Source organism: Schistocerca cancellata, chromosome 4, assembly GCF_023864275.1.
Source record: "Schistocerca cancellata isolate TAMUIC-IGC-003103 chromosome 4, iqSchCanc2.1, whole genome shotgun sequence".
NCBI classification, from domain to species: domain Eukaryota; kingdom Metazoa; phylum Arthropoda; class Insecta; order Orthoptera; family Acrididae; genus Schistocerca; species Schistocerca cancellata.
In genome coordinates this window covers 163,502,946-163,523,136 of record NC_064629.1, presented here as the reverse complement: position 1 = coordinate 163,523,136, position 20,191 = coordinate 163,502,946, and the positions used below count along the sequence as shown (strand labels likewise).

Genomic DNA, 20,191 nt, shown 5'->3' with positions numbered 1-20,191 from the left:
AATTAGGAAAAAAGAGGAAAAACTATTAACATTTGAAAATAAAATAGTAACAAAATATTTGGATTTATGATTGATGAAGATACCAAGGATTGGAGGAGTGGAAAATTATGAAAAACTATGAGAGTATCATGAACACCATAATGTTATTTCAGTGCTAGAGGAAAAGAGGTTATGCTGGGCTTGTTATATGGTAGGAGTTTTATAGGAGAGAGAACCTACTATAGCATTATCTAGAAAAGGAATATGAGGATTTGAAGGACAAAGAATTATATGAGAAACAATATCCAGATGATATAACAAGATGAATATTGACACATAATTGACAACCAGACAGGAAAAAAAAAAGAATGAACAATGCTTGAGCAGGTATATGACTGATAAGAACCTCGCCATTTAAAGGAAAAGAAAGAAGATAGTACTTGGCTATTTCACTTTTCACTCAAAGTAACAGAGCAGGAAACTCCACTCTATAGTGAGATTTTGTATTCTGAAAGGTATTCTGAGCAGAATGTTTGAGAGAGGAGACAGTTGTGTGAATGAAATGTTGTAAGTGTGCAGAGTATAATTAAGTGAGATCACTCGAGATTAGTAAATTTGATACATCATCAATTAGTTTATTAACTATCCCATAGTTTTAAACTAATTATAAGACACCTTTATTCCACAACAAAACCATGTCTTCCATCATGCCATTTCCATTGTACTCCACAAAATAACATGGTCAAGCTTCCCTGATAGCTCACTAGATTTTCTAAATCCTCTTTAGGTAAACAGAAAGCCAAAATACAGCACAGGGACAAGTGAAATGTGGATCAGACCTCTGTATTAGCTTTTCCTAAATTTAAGAAAAAAAAAAGTAAGTAACCCATCTTTTAGTGCTATTGCTAAACCATATCACTTTCTTTCCATCAGTAATGCATGATTAATCCCATTTTTACTCTCCAAATACTACATCTACATATACATATTCCACAAGCTACCATATGGTGCATGGAGGATGGGTCCACATATCACTACTAGTCATTTCTTTTCCTGTTCCAGTCACAAATAGAGTGATGGAAAAATAACTGTTTATAAGCCTCCATATGAGCCCTAATTTCTCTCATCATATTTTTGTGGTCCTCACATGAAATGTATGTTGGCAGCAGTAGAATCGATTCACAGTCAGACTCAAATGCCAATTCTCCAAATTTCTGCAATAGTGCCTCGATCATTATCTTCCCTCCAGGGATTACCGTTTGAGTTCAGAAAGCACTTGTGTAATATTTACATGCTGACTGAACCTACCAGAGACAAATCTAGCAGCACACCTCTGAATTGCTTCGATTTCATCCTTTAATCCCATGCAGTTGAGCAGTACTCATGAAAGTGTCACAACAGCATGCCATATGCCATCACCTTTATAGATGAGCTACACTTTCCCAGAATTCTCTCAGTGTAACAGAGTTGAGCATTCACCTTCCCAACGACCAACCTGATGTCCTTTGCAATGCTGCCCTTACATATTTAATCTATGTGACTGTGTCAGCAGTGTGTTATTGATACTGTATTTGAACATTACAGGATTTTCTTCCTTACTCATCCACACTAACTTACATTTTTATAGCTGCCATTCATCACACCAAATAAAAATTCTGTCAAAGTCATCTTGTATCCTCCTACAGTCACTCAACAATGACACCTTCCCATCCACCACAGCATCATCAGCAAACAGCCATAAATTGCTGTTCACACTGTCCGCCAGGTCATTTATGTATATAGGGTATAAGAGTGGCCCTATCACACTTCCCCGGGGCACTCCTGTTGATAACCTCATCTCTGATGAACACTCACCATCAAGGCAACATACTGCTGAGTTCTATTACTTGAGAAGTCTTCAAGCCACTCACATACCTGGAAACCTAATCTATATGCTCAGACCTTCTTCAAAAGTCTGCACCAGGGCACCATGTCGAATGATTTCTGTAAATCTAGGAATATGGAAGCTACCTGTTTCCCCCCATCCATGGGCAAGCCAAGTTTTGCACGAGCAATGCTTTCAATGTTCATGCTGATTTCTTCTGCCTCAAAGAAATTTATTATATTCTAATTCAGAATGGGTTCAAGGATTCTGCAGCAAATCAATGTCATCAGTATTGGTCTGTAATTATGTAGGTTCATTCTTTTTACCCTTCGTATTTACAGGTGCTACCTGCACTGTTTCCCAGTCTCTTGGTACTTTGCCCTTGGTGAGAGATTTGTGATAAGTGCAAGCCAAGTAAGGGACCACTGGTGCACTTAACTGGGAATCCATCTGGACCTGGCTACTACTAATTTGTTTTCAACTCTTTCAGTTGCTTCTCTATGCCAGGGGTGCCTGTTTCTGCATCCTCCAAGTGGAAGTCTGTGCAACAGTCAAACGGTATTATGTTTGGGTAATCCTCCTTCATGAATGATTTCTTAATGTGAAATTTAAAACTTCATATTTCCTTTTGCTGTCTTCCATTGCCACATCATACTGGTTGCTGAGTGACTGGATAGAAGCCTTCGGCCCACTTAGTTACTTTACATATTGTCTGAATTTTCTCAGGTTCTCAGCAAGATCTTTCACTAAGGTATGATGGTGTATGCTTCATGCATTGATCTTTTACAGACACATGAATTTCTACTTACTTTTGCCTGTCAACATTTGTGTGTTCTTCTTTGAACCAGGAGTACAACAATCGCCGTTTCCTCAGTATTTTTGGAATTTGATTGTTAAACTATGGAGCCAGCTGGGGAGGCCGAGCAATTCTAGGAGCTACAGTCTGGAACTGCGCGACCGCTTTGGTCGCAGGTTTGAATCCTGCCTCGGGCATGGATGTGTGTGATGTCCTTAGGCTAGTTAGGTTTAAGTAGTTCTAAGTTCTAGGGGACTGATGTCCTTAGAAGTTACGTCTCATAGTTCTCAGAGCCATTTGAACTATTGTTAAACTATGGAGGGTCTTTTCCATCCTTAGTGTACTTTCTTGTCACATACATGACCTACCTTCCTTCCTTCCTTCCTTCCTTCCTTTCTTTCTTTCTTTCTTTGTTGGTTTGTTGGTTGGTTGGTTGGTTGGTTGGGCAAACAGTGAGGTAATTGGTCCTATTGGATTAGAGAAGGATGGAGAAGGAAATCGGTCATGCACTTTAAAAGGACCCATCCTGGCATTTTTCTGAAGTAATTTGGGGGAAATCACAGAAAACTAAATCAGTATGGCTAGATGTGGGTTTGAACCGCTATCCTCCTGAATGAGAGTCCAGTGTGCTAAAAACTGCACCGCCTCGTTCGGTATCTAAGTGGGATGTTAACAACTGCTTATTTGCTTTTTCCAGCGTAAATACTGTCCTAGCCTTTTTGATGGGTTTACTAACCATCATCGCCGTTTTTATACTGTTTGTAGCTATGAGATCTGAAATATTTTCATTGTGTGTGGGCAGTTTTTAGAAAATGTGTTCAAAAGTACTTCACAAGACTGTCTATTGTACAACCTGTAGTGAATCCACAGAGATCATCCCTGTCTATACTCAGTAGATTAAAATCGCCTCCAACTAATACTGTGTGATCTGGATATTTCCGCAGTACTGAAGGTGGACTTTCCTTGAATGGCTCTACAATTGTTATGGGGAATCATGTGGCTAGTAAAAACATCTGATAATTAACTTGAGTTTACCTAGGTCTGCTACTCACATCTTGATAACTTCATGGTCATACTCAGTTTTGACCTAGATAGACACAATATTTTTGTCTACAGCAATGAGTACTCCCTTTCCCATAGCATCTAATCTGTCTTTTTGATATATGTTCCATGACTCACTAAATATTTTTGAGCTTTTACTTCAGGTTTTAGCCAGCTCTTGGTTCTGAGAGTAATTTGAGTGTGATAACTTTCCTGGAGGACAATAAGTGGAGGAACTTTGTTATGAATATTTCAACAATTTACTGTTAAGATTTTGACAGTCAAAGTGTGTGTATTTTGCACTCTCTCTGTATCGACTGGTGAGCATTCATCAGAAGCCCTCAAACCACTGCCCAACCTAAAAATCCCCCATGTGCACTTCTCAAGTACTCTGCTATAAGTGTTGCTGCTTCCTTTGTGTAGTGCACCCCTGACCTATCGAAGGGTATCCTACAGTTCTTCACTCCATAACATAGGTCAAGGCATTTGCAGCCCAGACCTTCACAGAATCGGTTGAGCCTTTGATTGAGATCCTTAGCTCGGTGTCAAACCAAAGGACCACGATCAATTCTAGGAAAGATAGCCCAAGCGACACACATAATTGGTGCCGATGTGAGACACAAGCTACAAGTGACTGCACACTACACACATGACAGCCACAAGCAGAAGTTCTCTCTCTGTGGTTTCTAAACCAAACAGAGTGCTCCTCTATCATGTATTCTATAGACTTTGGTCCATGCATAACATGCCAAGAGGAAATCTTGAGAGTTTGTCAGATGCTTGTATATATAAATTTTCTTAAACTGTTATACAATGACACATCCAGTATTGAGGGAAGTGGTGCAGTGGTTAGCACACTGGACTCACATTTGAAAGAATGATGTATCAAACCCACCTTCAGCCATACAGATTTATGTTTTCTATGATTTTCATAAATTGTTCTGGGTAAATGCTATGATGGTTTCTTTGAATTGGAGGTGGCTGATTTCCTTCCTAATTCTTTCATAATCTGAGCTTGTGCTCCATCTCTAATTGCCTCACTGTTAGTGGGATGTTAAACCCTAATCTTCCGCCACATGAGCAAGGAAATTTTGTTTCTAATTTTTATGATTCCCTAAAACACTACACAGAGCGATGTGGCGCAATGTTTAGCACACTGGACTCAAATTTGGGAGAAGAACAGTTTAAATCCATGTCTGGACATCTAGATTTTTTTCCCCCTAAATCACTTCACGCAAATGCCAGGATGATATCTTAATCTTCCTTCCTGCCTTCCTTTCTTCCTTACTTTATCCCTGTAAAACACTGCAGTTCGGTGCTGGGATGATTTCTCTGAATGGCTATCACTGATTCCTTCCCCCATCATAACACCTTGTAACTTACCTTAGGTTGCAGTTAAGTTTAACTCTCAACTATGTCTTCTCTGCAAGATCTACTTGGAAAGTGTGGAGAGGAACTAGTGGAAGTTAAAGTTTTGAGACAGTCTGTAAGACACGGTGGTCTGCTCCCTGTAAAAGGAAAGTATCATGGTGAAAGTCCCAATCTGGCACACTGTTTCAACTAGTAATTTTGTTTGTCCACTAACCATTTATTGTTTTAATCATATTTCTCTTTACACACTTGGCTAACCTTAAAATCAGTAACTGCCCGAGAGCTTTCTGATACATCCTCAAATGCAGTCTGAACTCTGCCATTAAACCAAGAGAAGTAGTGTAATGATAAAATGGCTTAAGGAAAAGGCTAGGGCGATTACTTTTAGAATGACACTGTTGATCTCCTTCCTCCCATCCTAGCTTGTGCAGCATCTGTAGTGACCTCACCATTAATAGGACATTCAGCCTTAATCTTACCTTTTCTTCCATTAAATTTGTTGATGTCACAAGCCCTGTAATGATCTTTACCACATGCATATACCTGATAATGGATTTCACCTTCCCTTTCATCATCATTGTAGCTGTACACAGTCTGTTTGCTCTTATTTATTTATTTATTTATTTATTTATTCATTCATCCTTAGGCTATTGAGTACAACAGTATCAGACATTACAGATACAGCCCAGAAATAATATATATGTATATTAAAACATAAATAGAGGAGGATAGTATTAGGCTAGGATAGGGCAGGTAGTTGGCCATGGTCTTATCAATGGGACCACCTCAGCATATGCACTGGACAGGAAAGAAACCTTGATCCTCCCAGTGCATTAGCACTGGCATAACCACCTTGCTCAGCACATGATTATGACTACCTGCTTAATAGTTTGTTCGTCTGTCTTTGGAACAAAATACAGCACTGATTCTGCATTTCAAGGATCAGACAGTTTGTTGGTAGGTTTGTGACATTAAATGTCTATGAACAAGTCGTAATTCGCATAAATAATGGGCCGCTGATTTGCGTATATGGTGATGGTGCCCGATAGTGACCCAGATGGGTTCCATAGGATTTACATTAGGCAAATTTGGTCACTGAGACATCAACATGAGTTCAGTACATTGCTCCTCAAACCACTGTAGCACAATTCTGGCTCCGAGACATGGACAATTGTAGCGCTGAAAGATGACATCGCCATCAGGTGAGACATCAACCATGAAGGGATGCAGGTGGTTTGCAGCTGCCAGCGTGTCTTTGAGTACTACCACATGTCCCATGCAAGCACAGAAGAATGTCTCAGAATGTCTCCCATAGCATAATACTGATCCCACCAACCTGCATCCATTGCGCTGCATATTTTGAGCCACTGTTCACCTTGATGTTGCTCTTTTGGCAGAAATGCCACAGATCACCATATATCCTACTTCAAAGAGCAGACAAGTCTCTGAAATCCACATTCTGTGAAGAGTCATGGACGTCTAACCATTTAGCACCTAGTGGCAGTTTCACTATCCTCCTACCTGTTTTGGCAGACGCTCGTGATAGTTGCACATGAACATTCGATCAGATTCGTTATATTTTAAATACTTGTTCACAGGCTATGTGTGTTAATAATCTTCCCATTGTCAAAGTCACTTATGTCAATGGATTTCCCCATTTGCAGCCCATATCTTTGCTAGGGTGATCCCCCGTCCATGTCTGCTCCGCTTACATACTTTTGTTCCCACTTCACATGCTCACAATGCCACTAGGTGGCATCCAGTGTCACAGTGGGCAGTAGTCAAAAAGTTTTGGGTTGTCACTGAAACTAGAACATGAAATTTTGATATAAAACATATGTGAAAAAATGAGAGCACATAAATACATAACACAACACTACAGAAAAATATAACACATGGAAAACCTGCCAACACTATATCCATCACAAGTAGATAGCACCAGATCACTTCTCTGAGGAGGTGTAGTGCACTGCATCTGAATCAGAGGAAACGGAAAACCAACAGCAGAAACAGTCTTTTGCAAAGATAAACATTGCATAAATGGAACATTTGTTACCAGAATCAAAAGAACTCAATAATAAATAAGGGCCTAGTATTTCTGTAAGCTAACATATTAATTTACATTGTAGAAACACTTCTCAACAAAAAAATTTAACTCTGCTCTAAAATCTGTTGCCTAAGAGTTTAGTTAAATGATCCTTCCATTTTGTGTTGATTTCTAAAAGTCTGGTGCTTTGTACCCTTTCTAACTCATTTCTACCCACTACCAGTTGGAGATCTTGGTTTTAATTCATCTTTCCAAATTGAATATAACTTGTTTTCTTCACAGTAAGGGTCAGCCAGTTGACACTGAACCATGAATGAATGCAAGGACTTGAGAACTTGATTGGTTGTTGTTAACAGAGATTTCTTAAAATCACTCCTTATTACACTGGTGCAATCTTCAAACATGACCTTAGCTGCACTTTCTGAGTATGTGATTCATATAAATAAGGAACAGAAGGGGTCTAACATATTACCCTGTGGTATACATATTTTGGCTTACTTTGCATCACATACTACTCTGATTTTATGATTAAAATTAGCTGATGTGAGTTCCTAAACCTGTGATGTATTTTGTAAATAATATTGAAACCACTTGTTTTCTATTCCTTTTATCCCAGTTGCTTCTAACTTATCTAAAATTATTTCATGACTAACAACATCAAAAACTTCAGAAAGATCTAAATTGACTCCTACAATAGCATTATTGTTATCAAAGTTCCTATTTCATCTGTGTAACACATTAGTGCTGTTTCTGTACTTCTATCTGTTTGAAAGCCATGTTGATTATTATTCAGTAGACTGTTCATTTAAGCACTTGGTGAATCATTGTTTCATTATTCTCTCAATTACTTTTGAGGAGGGATATACAGGTTGTGGCCCATGGGTCACATGCAGCCCGCCACTGAACTGATGGCAGCCCACCTGTCACCATTGGTTCTCGCAATTTTTTTATTAAAATATTTTATTTCATTTCTAGATTTCTTTATGCTTTCCTTTACTTCTTCCTCAAAGTTGTAGTGTCAGTAATGACACATATTCCTACAGTTCTCCAAAACATAAACTGACCTTCCTGAAGGATGGCTTTTACCAGTCTTCCCATACCTAGGTAAATAATTTGTTAGTAGTTTGTAACCATATGTTATGGAACTGATGCTTTCAGTCAAAACAGTTGTTTTGAAAATGCCTTCCTGAGAAAGAGAAATTCATTGACATCAACTGAAGTAGTTATTATGTCCATTTTCCTAATCACAAGAAAGTGTTAGATAAGTTAAAAGCCAACTTTAAGATTACATACAGTGAAAAAGTTGGTAACATGATTTCAACGTTAAAGGTTTGCTTCACTGAGTTTCATCAGGTGAATCCATTCCTAAATTTATTTTGCGACCCTTGTGCCATTTTGCCTGAAAATGCACCAGAGGCAGTGCAGCTGGAACTCTTGGAGGTGCAAAATGATGAGACACTGAAAATTAAATTTGATGAAGCAAATCTGTTGCATTTCTATTGTTGTGTCAATAGAAACAATTATAAGTTATTAGTAGATAATGCAATAAAATCCACTAGCCTCTTTGAGTCATCTTAGACTATTGAAGGGTGTTTCTAAAATGAAAGTAAAAAATGACAGGACTAGCAGAGTGGGTCATAAGCAACTACCACATGATAAAACATGTCCGTATTCCTTAGTGTTTGACACTGGGTATTATTTAACAGTGTTGCATGCCACTGGGAAGGCAGACATACAACCTGCCATCAGAGTTGAAATGATAGCAGGTATTCCAGGTGGATAACACCATGGAGTTTCTTCCAGCATATGCTGGAACACAAATGCAATGTGTTGGGCAGTGCAAATGCCTGTTTGATATGATGATGCGTAGAGGGCAGCACCTGTGCACATTGCAGAGTCTGGTTCATCCTGTGTCAGTGCGTCAACAAACGGGGACAGTCCTGTGTTTGGTAGTGTATGGAGTGGAAATGAAATGGAGCAGTTTTCTTGAGAGGAAAGGGCAGACGTGCATTGTGTTTATGGAGTGGTGGATGGAAATGCTCTCACTGCTCAGTGGATGTGTATTAATTGGTTTCCAAATTGTTAAATGCCAGATCCATACATGTTTACTACTATCCACAGGTCCCTATGACAGACAGCTGCATTTTAGCTGAGTTGTCCACTGACAAGGTATTATAGTGGCACATGTGCATTTGAGGCCTACTGTGAACCCTGATGAATTCATTTTGTGATGCAGGTGCAAAGGCGGGACAGTCACAGTCGTTAATGCACAGTGCATACATCAGAGTTTGAAGAAGAGGTGTTAACACTGCTACAAAACATGCCCGTAACAAGCTCATGGATTGTTGCTCAAGAAGTGTGTGTAAGCTATTCTACAGTCTAGTGTGTGTGGAATGAAAATGATTCGCACCTTTACTGCTTACAGAAAGTTCAAGTCCTTAACCCATAAGATTTTCTGCATCACATTAACGTTTGCCAGTGGTTTTTGCAGAAATGTGCCATTCAACTTGCATTCCCACACTTTGTACATTTTATGGATGAGACATCATTTGCAAGGGAAGGTGTGTTAAACAGCCACAATCAACATCTGGGGGCAAGGGAAAATCCATGTGGCACCTTTATTCTGGTCACCTAGAGTGCTTTGCAATCAATGTTTGGGCTGATTTGGTAGGCAATAATCTGACTGGTACATACCTTGGTCCATTCTCTGATGACTGAACATTAGCAGATACTTAATCTTTTTAAGGGAAACACTGCCATAGTTATTGGAACATGTCCCACTCAATGTGAGACAGCACATGTGGTACCAACAAGACAGTGAATCTGTGCATTTCTCTCATGTGGTGCAAAATCGTTAGGTTGAGACCTTCTGGTGAGAACTGGATACGGTGCAGTGGGTTGGTGGCAGCGTATGCACATTCCCCCAACTTGATGCTTCTTAATCTTTTCATCTGGGGACATCTGAAATCTGTTGTTGTTGAAACACCTGTTGAGATGGTTGAAGAGCTGATAGTGTGAATTACGACAGTCTCTGATAAAATCCTCACTTTACGAGGGGCATTTGAAAGGGTGCAACACTCTCTCAGGCATCGCTGTGTGGCATGCATTCAAGCAGAAGGATGTAACTCAATCAGTTCTTGTAACTGTTTGCAAATAAGGATCATGAAATACCAACCCTACCTCTCTTTTTGCCTTGATGTCACAAAAAAATTGAAAATGTTGCTTTGCAAACCTGCTACCATGTTGATTTGGGTGGCAGGTTGTATGCCTACCTTCCTGGTGGCACACAATTCTGTTAAATGATGCCTAGAATCAAATTGGGTTGCTATGTGAAAGTTGCTTGTTGTTACTCACTCTACCAACCCTCTCATTTTTACATTCATTTTAGAAACATGTTGCATATGTGAACAAACTTTTTCCATGACCACTTGCTGAATGGAAGTTTTAAACACCTCAATTTTGTGTATAATGATAGACTGGTTACTAAAATCCGTTATTTTAGCAATAAAATTATAAATAAAATGCAGTAATCCAGTTTCATTTCCCATAAAAGGTTACTGTGTTCCAACTAATACCAGACTGTATAACAACCCAGAATTATTTGACAGCTTATGATTATCTTAATCATAGTTATATCCCCATTTTACCTGTACCCATTCCAGTTTCATCATTTAATATATTGCCCTTCCCAATGGTTTCAGTTTGTTTGCTATTGGGCCCTGCACAAGAATTACTTAGAAGTTCCATTGAACTTGGCACACCCGCATCTCGTGGTCGTGCGGTAGCGTTCTCGCTTCCCACGCCCGGGTTCCTGGCTTCGATTCTCGGCAGGGTCAGGGATTTTCTCTGCCTCGTGATGGCTGGGTGTTGTGTGCTGTCGTTAGGTTTAAGTAGTTCTAAGTTCTAGGGGACTGATGACCATGGATGTTAAGTCCCATAGTGCTCAGAGCCATTTGAACCATTTTTTGAACTTGGCACAATCTGTGCTGTGCTTCTTGTAGCTCTTTTGAATGTGTCCTGTATAACGACTAGACAGACTTCACAATGAAGACTCTTAGAATTCTTAGTGCTGACAAGATGCTTCTCACATGCCATTGTCAGCTGCTCTGATTTATAGCTTTTAGCTAGGGAATTTCCAAACAGAGGTTTCTTGTTTTACTGTTTACACTTCCCCATCATCCCTGTAAGCTTATTCAGTCACCAAGGGAACGTTCTCAGTGTACTGAGATGAAGTGTTTCCTTTTGAGTTTCTGTATTTTGTACAAATGGTACAGTTCATTTCAGAACATGATGGATTGTAAAAAGGTAAGTAAATAAAATTTGGTGATCTGATATGGTATACAAAATGCTACAATTTTCAAGACATTACAGTTAGTGTGAAAAACTGCTAGCATACATTACTAAAAGTGCTGATTACTATAAATCTATGGAAATACACTGTGCAACACAATTAAAGGATCACTGTTTTGAAATGCCATAAATGTATCCCATTGCGACACAAAAGTTTGGAATGTGGCTCAAAGGTGCCTACAACCTTCCTCTGTAATTGTGCGAAAGTGTGGCACCGTGTGAAGTCACTCTCGGGCCTGGTGGTGCCTCTATACAGCAAGGTCTCAACACATGCAAAAAAAGGCCAAAGCTCAGAAGTTCATATGAGGTGTAATGTGGATTAATGCTATTACACTGACAACAAATTTCACCACAGTTCTGTCCAGTGCCGTTTGTTTGTCTGTGTGTGTGTGTGTGTGTGTGTGTGTGTGTGTGTGTGTGTCACATGATGGGAAGTTCATTACACCCCCTCTTACCCACATTTTACCTTTCCTTTTGACACTTCTGTGATGGAGGTCAGAACTGCAACACTCAGCATGGAAGTCACATGGTTTTCTTATGGATGGCCGAGGAAAACATTTCAGACACACTGCCGCTCAAAACCAACATGAAAAGTCCTCAGAAGATTGCATAAAGGGCAGTGAAACCACCTCTTTCTGTGGGACACTGATTCCCACACATTTCATGATGAAAAATGACAGTTGGCAGTCAGTGAGCAACAGGGTGACATTCTTGACAACCTCTGACGCTGGTAACATTCCCCAGATGATTCAGCCTTCCTCTAAGGACGTCATAGACTAGCAACCCCATTGAACATGGTCACACCCTTTTGAAGTGCAGTGCAACTGCAGTATTTGCTTTGGTTTACAGAGTGGAGCCACTAGGGACCATTCAAAACACATTCAGTAAAATCTGAATGTGATCCAAAGCAGCAAAGGGTGCTTACGCTTTTTCAGCTTCCCTGTTTTGCACCCTCCTGTGGTATGATCTTTGAGGAATGTGACATTGAACTCGTGTATGAATGGAACAGCAAAGAGTCCCTTTAAGGCCCCCACCAGTTTGGCAACACCATGGGTGCCACCCACCTACCTTTGTTGTTGTGCCTTTTAAAAACTGACCTGTACAAAAACGAACAGCCTGCAGGTAGGCTACACTGCTGATCTTGCACCTGCTAGTAGGCATGTGGAATTGGAGGGTTGTCAAGGGATTGCCTGCCTGCATGCTCCTAGGACTTGGGCAATGGGAGACACTTGCGCCATTTCAAAACAATGATCCTTTAATTTTGTTGCTCAATGTGCAATACTATCTGAGTTTAATACTGATAATGTATTGCCATAGTCCGACTAGCACAGTAAATAATGACAACACAAACTCTTAGGTGCCAAATAACAACATAAAATAAAGTGGAGAGAGATGTAGAATTTTGTATTGCAAGACTGACATATCCCTTCTGAAATATTAATAATAAATATTTGTAGAGTAATGAAACTATAATTACATGCATTTTTCATAACCTGTTGTAGACTGAAGAGAGCAAGCTTACAGTGCCAACAGTATATCTTTATTCTTTGTTGCAGGTTAACTGTATAAGCACTGAATTTACTCCAAAGAAGCATGGAGGAGAAAAAGGGGTTCCATTCCGTATTCAGGTAGAAACATACCTACATAATGAGGGTAAACTGAAGTGGCTTCATGCAGCAGCGTGTCAAATAAAAGTTTTCAAGGTAATTATTCCAGGATTAACTTTTTTCCTTTAGCTCAGAGTTATTGAAAACAAAGCAGAAATATATTTGTATTTACAGCTTCACTGAAAGTAAGCACTATCCACATGACCATTTGAATGTCAGTCATTTCATTTTTGTAAAAACTGGTTCCATTAACTAAAAGAATAAGAAGCCATTGCAAATGCATGATTACGGCTTGAAAAACTGTGATGATAAATAGAGCAGTCACACATTTCAAGCATACCGTGATAATGTTTCAGTTGCTTCAACTCTTTCAGTAGTTTCTCTTGAAAATCATTAAAATATCCCAAAGTATTTTCCTTTCTCTGCAGAGAATATATAAGTTTACTGTAACTTATATTCACATTTGGTTTCTTCCTTCAGAGCTTCCCTCTGGCTTTCAAACTCTAGTATCAAGTGAATTCACCATTTATGCAACTTTGATCATGAACCATTCTGTCTGTTCTGTAAACAGTCTGTGCACATTACCTGCATTGGATGATGTAAGAAAATTTACAGAACTGTGATTCATTCTTATGATCAGGGCTTACATTCAGCTTTGGGCATGATTACAGTCATGAAGATTTTTTTTGTTGATTTAAAAGGAATGGTGAAGCTTTCACGTGGAATGTGAAGTGTGCTTGGGTGACTTGGTTGACAGAGCACTGCACACCAGAAGCAAGGGTCTACATTAGTGTCCCTGTATGGCACACAGTTTCAAATTTCTATACTTCACAAACACTAAAAGATTCAATCTCAACTTTTTTTCCCACACTGGGTTAACCTAGTACAATAGAACAGTTGCACCTTGAATGTTGCATTCTTTAAAAAAATCATGAGGTTAGTGAAGCTAATGCAAAACTGATGTTTAGATAATGAATAGATATAAAGAATAAAGTTCTTAATATTGAAATAGTTTCAAACATATATGCTTTGTAATGTTGCAGTTAAAGGGAGCTGACCGTAAACATAAACAAGATCGTGAAAAAATTCTGAAACGTCCACCAGCAGAGCAAGAGAAGTTTCAGCCTTCATATGAGTGTACAGTTTTGAATGATGTAAGTTACTTGCCATAAATGGTTTATTCTTATTATATCATCATGTACTCTTTAGTCACATTTCCTTTCTTTCCAAGTTACCCATTGTCAGGCCTAAACATTTGTTTACTGCAAGCTGATTTCCCTTTAAACTGGTGATAAATGATTATTATTGCTAAGTTTTCATGTTAGATAATGTGTGTACGTGAAGCTATCTTGGTCAAAAATGCATCTCAACTAACATTTTCTTTGGTTGTTTTTGTATAAACTGTTGTTGTGGTCTTCAGTCCAAAACTGATTTGCTGCAGCTCTCCACACTAGTTTATCCTGTGCAAGCTTCTTCATCTCTGAGACTACTGCAATCTACATCCATTTGAACTTACTTGCTGTAACAAAGTCTGTCACCATCTACAAGTTTTACTTTCCATACTTCCCTTCAGTACAAAATTCATGATTCTTTGATGCCTCAGGATATGGCCTGTAAGCTGATCTCTTATTTTAGTAGACTTGTTCCATAAATTTCTCACCCCCCCCCCCTTTCCATTTGGTTCATTGCGTCCTCATTAATTACTCAATCTACGCATCTAATCTTCAACATTCTTCTGTAGCACCATGTCTCAGATTTTCTGTCCTCTTCTTGTCTGAACTACTTATCAGTGTTTCATTTCCATGCATGCACCACACAAATACCTAAAGAAAAGGCTTCTGAACACTAAAATTTTTATTTAGTCTTTATGAATTTCTCTTTTTCAGAAATGCTTTTCTGGCCATTGCCAGTCTGCATTTCATATCCTTACTACTCTGATACAGCATCAGTAACTTAGCAATTCAGTTAGCAAAACTCATTGACTACTTTTAGTATCTCATTTCCTAATCTACTTCTCTCAGCACCACCTGCTTTATTTTGAATACATTCCATTACCTTTGTTCATGTTAATCTTATAACCTCTTTTCAAGACAATATCCATTCCATTCAACTGCTCTTCTGAGTCCTTTGCCATCTGACCAAATTACAATGTCATTGACAGTCCTCAAAATTTTTATTTATTCTCCCAGAACTTTAATTCCCTTTCCAAATTTCTCCTTGGTTTCAATTACTACTTGCTCAGTTTGAAAGGCTGGATAACACACTGCAACCCTGTCTCCCTCCCTTTTCAGCTAATGTTTCCCTTTCGATTCCTGGTACTCATAACTGCACTCTGGTTTCTGTACAACCTTTGCTCTCTGAAGATTTTCCCTAAACTCAAAGAGTATGTTCCACTCAATGTTGTCAAAAGTGTTATCTAATTGTAAACATCCTATAAATGTGAGTTTTCCATTTTGTAACACCCATCTTATAAAAATAAGTTATAGCATCAGTATTGCTTCGAATGTTCCTATGTTTTTCTGGAACCCAAACTGATCTTACCTGAGGTTGGTTTCCACCAGTTTTTCCATTCTTCTGTAAATAATTTGTGTCAGTATCTTGCAATCTTATTAAACTGTAGATTAGGTAATATTCATACATGTCAGCACAGCTGACAGCTGGTAGTGACGTAACAATCATATCTAATTACAGCTGTGTTTCATTCTTATTACCATTAATGTGTTAATTCTGAAATACTAAATATAGTTTATTTCTAATTTCAGTTACTAAACAACCATATTCAGACACAGTGTCTACTTATGCTGTAGCTAGAACACTATTGTACGCTATTGTAATTTGGTACATGTTCATGAATCAGCCAAGTTTCAATACGCTGTTGGTTATACCAATGAAGTTACAGAATACAAATATTAACCACATTTATTGCCCTCTGTATCTTTATTGGTATACCTAACAGTGTATTGAAACTTGGCCTATTCATAAGCATGTACTGAGCTATAATAGCAGACTATGGCATTCAAGCCTACAGTGTCTTTACTATGAGTGATCTGAAGAATGTTGTTTAGCAAGCAAAATTAATAATCCACTATATATAATAGATCTTTTTTTGTGATCAACACAATTAAGAATTTTTACAAAATAATTTTTTGAAAGCTTTTAAAATACCACCAGATGATATCAGGTTTTACTAAACTGCATTTAGACTGGTGGTTAAATCAGTTTTCTGTTGTAGAGGCCTTTTTTTATTTGGCTTATGTTGCTATTTGTTTGTATATTACCCTTAGGATGTTATAGGAGAAGATTACAGTTATTTAAAATGATAATTTTGTTTCTGGACAGTTTGAGGACAGCTAAAGGTTTAGCTGTAGTCGAATCAGGGGATGACAATGGGACTGCCATCTGCACACTCAGCAACAGTGAAATTGTAGCACATGGTCAGGGCTGCACCAAGGCAAAGGCATGGCAGATCAGCAGCATTGGACATAACTGGAAAGAGCAATGGGATGGTGTCAGTTGAGTCATGATGCTGTGTGCAGAGAGCCGGCCATGGCTTTGATGTCATGGATACAGCATCAGGCATGGTGAGAGGAAAGTAAGCAGGGACCTTAGTGCTGGCAGATGTGGTGCACCATCCACATGATAGCCCAGCCGTGGCTGCATCCTCATGGCAAAGATGCAGGGGACAGAAGCAGCATTGGGCTGATGGTCAAAGGTGGTGGCAAGTGTGTAGTGATAGAGGTCAGGTGCAGTGATAATAGAGGACACTGTTGAAGCCAGATGATGCCTCCTCAGTTGACCCAGCCTTGTGACGAAGGCCTGCCATGGCTGCATCTTCATGCCAAAGCATGAAGTGGCAGGGCAGCATCGAATACAGCTGAAGGCCCAACAAAACAACATTGGCTAATGATCCCAGGAGCTGCACTGTGTGAACTCAAACCCCATGTCCAACAGATGTCCAGATAATGCCAACCTCAGGAGAAAGGCCAACCGTGGTTGCAATGTGCGGAGCAGCATTGGGCATGCCTGGAAGTGGGCAGCGGGCAGGCAGTGGACAAGATAAGGAAATGGTGTAAGAGCCAGTGAAGGTGCTGGAGCCAGAGGCAGTACAGATGCAAGGTCTGGAGCTGGATCAGCCTCAGCCCTAACAGATGGGCAAGCGGTACAAGCTACCTGTGACAAACCATCCCTCTTGGCTGTGTTTTGCCAGAGACAGACACACCAGTGATGAACCATCCCATGTGACATTGTTTTGCTACCAGGAGTGACCTCCATAAACACAGTGTGAATAGCAAACATTTGGTATTCAAGTCCACAAAAATGCAAAAAATGTACATACATCATGAAGTCATCACTCACATGAAGTGTCCAACTCAGGCAATAAACAATGTTCCTTATTACCAACTCTTAAGTCCTTCGTTTCCATTGTTAAGACCCATTGTGGATGATGTGTGCTGTTGTAAATGATTATTCCAAAGTTTTACAGCAGCACTTCACAATGAAATTTACTTCTAGTAACAACTGAAAAATTGTTTGTGATCACTGGAGAGTACCGGAAGTAAAGTTCAAAGGCATAATAACAATTTCAAGGGAAGCCTATCGTGGGTGGAGTCCATGGGGCCGTGCTGTGTGGCATACTGTGAAGCAAAGTTGTTGTGTTACATTGTAGGTGAAGCAATCAGGATGGTCTCAGTGTGTTCAGGTTGATGGGCTATGAGGTGTAGCCAGCTTGTGGCCTGAAACTGAGGGAGAAATTGACTGTTGCCGCCTGAGGTTGCGCTCTGCTTTAAATATCCAGCAGGGTGGAAGTATGGTGTGGGTACTGCTCAGACGTGTGGCTGGTGTCCCCTGCTGGTGCCTGTAACAGTCAGTATATCAACAGACTGTATACTGTATCTTGTCCACAGTATGTGATGCCCTTGTGGTATTTTAAATAGTCTCCAGAGGAGAGACTCCTGTAGGCTGAGACTAAGCAATGTGCAGGGTGAAGATGTTTTCTGTGGAAGGATGATGTAGTCTTTCTATGGCTGATATACAATGCATATATTCAGCATCCTTCAAATTTCCAATGTAATGAGTGCCTGTATCCCTTTGTTGTCCATTGTAGAATATGCTTTATTCAGAATATGTTTTATCATAGGTTTGACTGTATAGTTTTGTAGTCCCCTTTATAGACCACAAAAGTCATTTATTAACACTTTACTGAATATATTGAAACACAGAATAAATGATAAATGTCACATAGTTCACAAAAGTTACTGGTGCTGTAAATGTTCTAGGACTACATTGAAAAGAATCAATGAATCGGGAGTAACAAAACAGGGTGGGGGTGAAAGATGGAACAATTCTTAGATAAAGCTGAAATCAATCACCTGCCAACAACCCATTATCGTAGACCCCAAAGTAGAACTTAATAATGGTAAGTGGGTGTCACTATACTCGCATCCCAAGTAGGCTCGGCCAACATGACCAAATAACATGATAAGTACAAAGAATATTCAGATATAAGTGGTGTTGTGCAGTCATTATCAGTACTTCAGTTTTCTGTGGAGAGGAACACATTAGTTATCAAATGCAAGTGAGATTTGACCTGCAGCCACCTGACCAAAAATTGGCCAGCTGATGGGCCCACCTGACATGTAGCTCAGAGATGATGCGCTGCTTACAGCTCATGGCAACCCTGTTGGGCATAGGTATAGTGAGGCGTATTGATAAAATTGAATCATCCATTGGTATGTTCCATGGGATATGGCATAGGTTGTTTTTCTCTGTGCTTCTGCCAAAAGTAGATTTGTAAACATGCAGCTCATATGCAGTTAATGATAAAACTCAAGTGACTGTCTCTTGTCAGAAAAAGCCTTGTTATTAAATTTATTATGGAGCATGTGACCAAAGTCATCTCTAGATTTTTTAAGACTTCTATTGCCTACCAGTAGGATAGTGTGATCCACTTATAAGATTCTAGTAACAAAAGTGCATTGCATAGTGACAAACCTGGCACTTCTTCATGAAGTGTGCAATATGTACTATCCATGAGAGACATGAGACTATCATCAACCACCATAGGTAAAAACAAATCATTTAGGGTCAGTGTGCTGTTCTTGTGGAATTTGTTGCCTGTCAAAGTAGACTGTAATTGAGCGTAGAAAACTTTAACCTATAATCTTCTGGAGGAGCCATGAGTATGACTGTAACACAAGTCTTTCAACAAATTTTGTTTGTATGTCTGTATAAAATTTGGTTAAATTACCAAATTGGACCATTATAAGTTTTCCATCACAAAATAATACTCATCCATGATATCTGAACTATGTCTTACAGTTTTTCCCCTTCACTATGTGTATTTTGCACCAACAAATAACAATTTACATTAATTTCATCACAGACCTTGTACAGTTGTCCTGAATTTTGCTTCAGGGTGAATAGTGATGAGAGATTAAAGAGAGAGGTTTTCACGGGGGAATTTCAACTGCTGTGACTTCAAGCACATCAATAGCTTATATTTGAGTAAACAGTGTAGAGTATGACATATTTTTCCTGATGAGGATCTCCAGTTCTCTCCTATCATTTAGCCTGTCTTGCATAACATCACAATATTAAGGAAATATTTTGCAAATTCAGTTTAAACTGTGTCTCTCATGGTGATGTGGCATTTATTAATCTCAATATAATTCTTGAAATAAACTTTTTATATTGGACACTGTTGATGGTCAGTTCCACTGTAAAACTGTAAACACTATCCCAGTTAATAAGATATTCTATGATCTTTCTGAACTCTTACCATAAATTGTTTCTGTTTACAGTTAACTTTGCAGCTTAGCATAAAAATATATGACTTTGGCAACAATTTACCCACAATAAAATAATTACATGACCTTCAAACATAAGATTCCTGAATTTTTGGATTTATAAACAACTACTGAAGTAAAAATTACATTGCAAGTAGTGCCAAAAGTTTAGGTAACTAAAAGTAACATATAACTAACTAGTATCAGTGTTTGAAAGATGCCATATTTAGAAGTCTTCATGGGATAGTGTATCCTGTGACTTGTCTTCAAATTATAATCAAAAATGATTTGATGATTGGTCTTTCTGGTGATTAAATGCTCTTTTTAGCTATAGGATGAAGATATGTTAAA

At 39.0% G+C, this 20,191-nt stretch overlaps 1 protein-coding gene across 5 annotated transcripts in view; it reads left to right on the top strand.

Annotated features, from left to right (window-relative positions):
- LOC126185146 (transcription factor CP2) overlaps window positions 1–20,191 on the top strand; it is an 838,084-nt gene that overhangs the window by 665,865 nt on the left and 152,028 nt on the right. For all 5 annotated transcript variants that reach the window (XM_049927991.1, XM_049927987.1, XM_049927988.1 and 2 more), the window contains 2 exons: window positions 13,005–13,151; window positions 14,099–14,209. In XM_049927991.1, coding sequence (XP_049783948.1) covers window positions 13,005–13,151; window positions 14,099–14,209 — 258 coding nt within the window. The remainder of the gene's footprint in view (window positions 1–13,004; window positions 13,152–14,098; window positions 14,210–20,191) is intronic.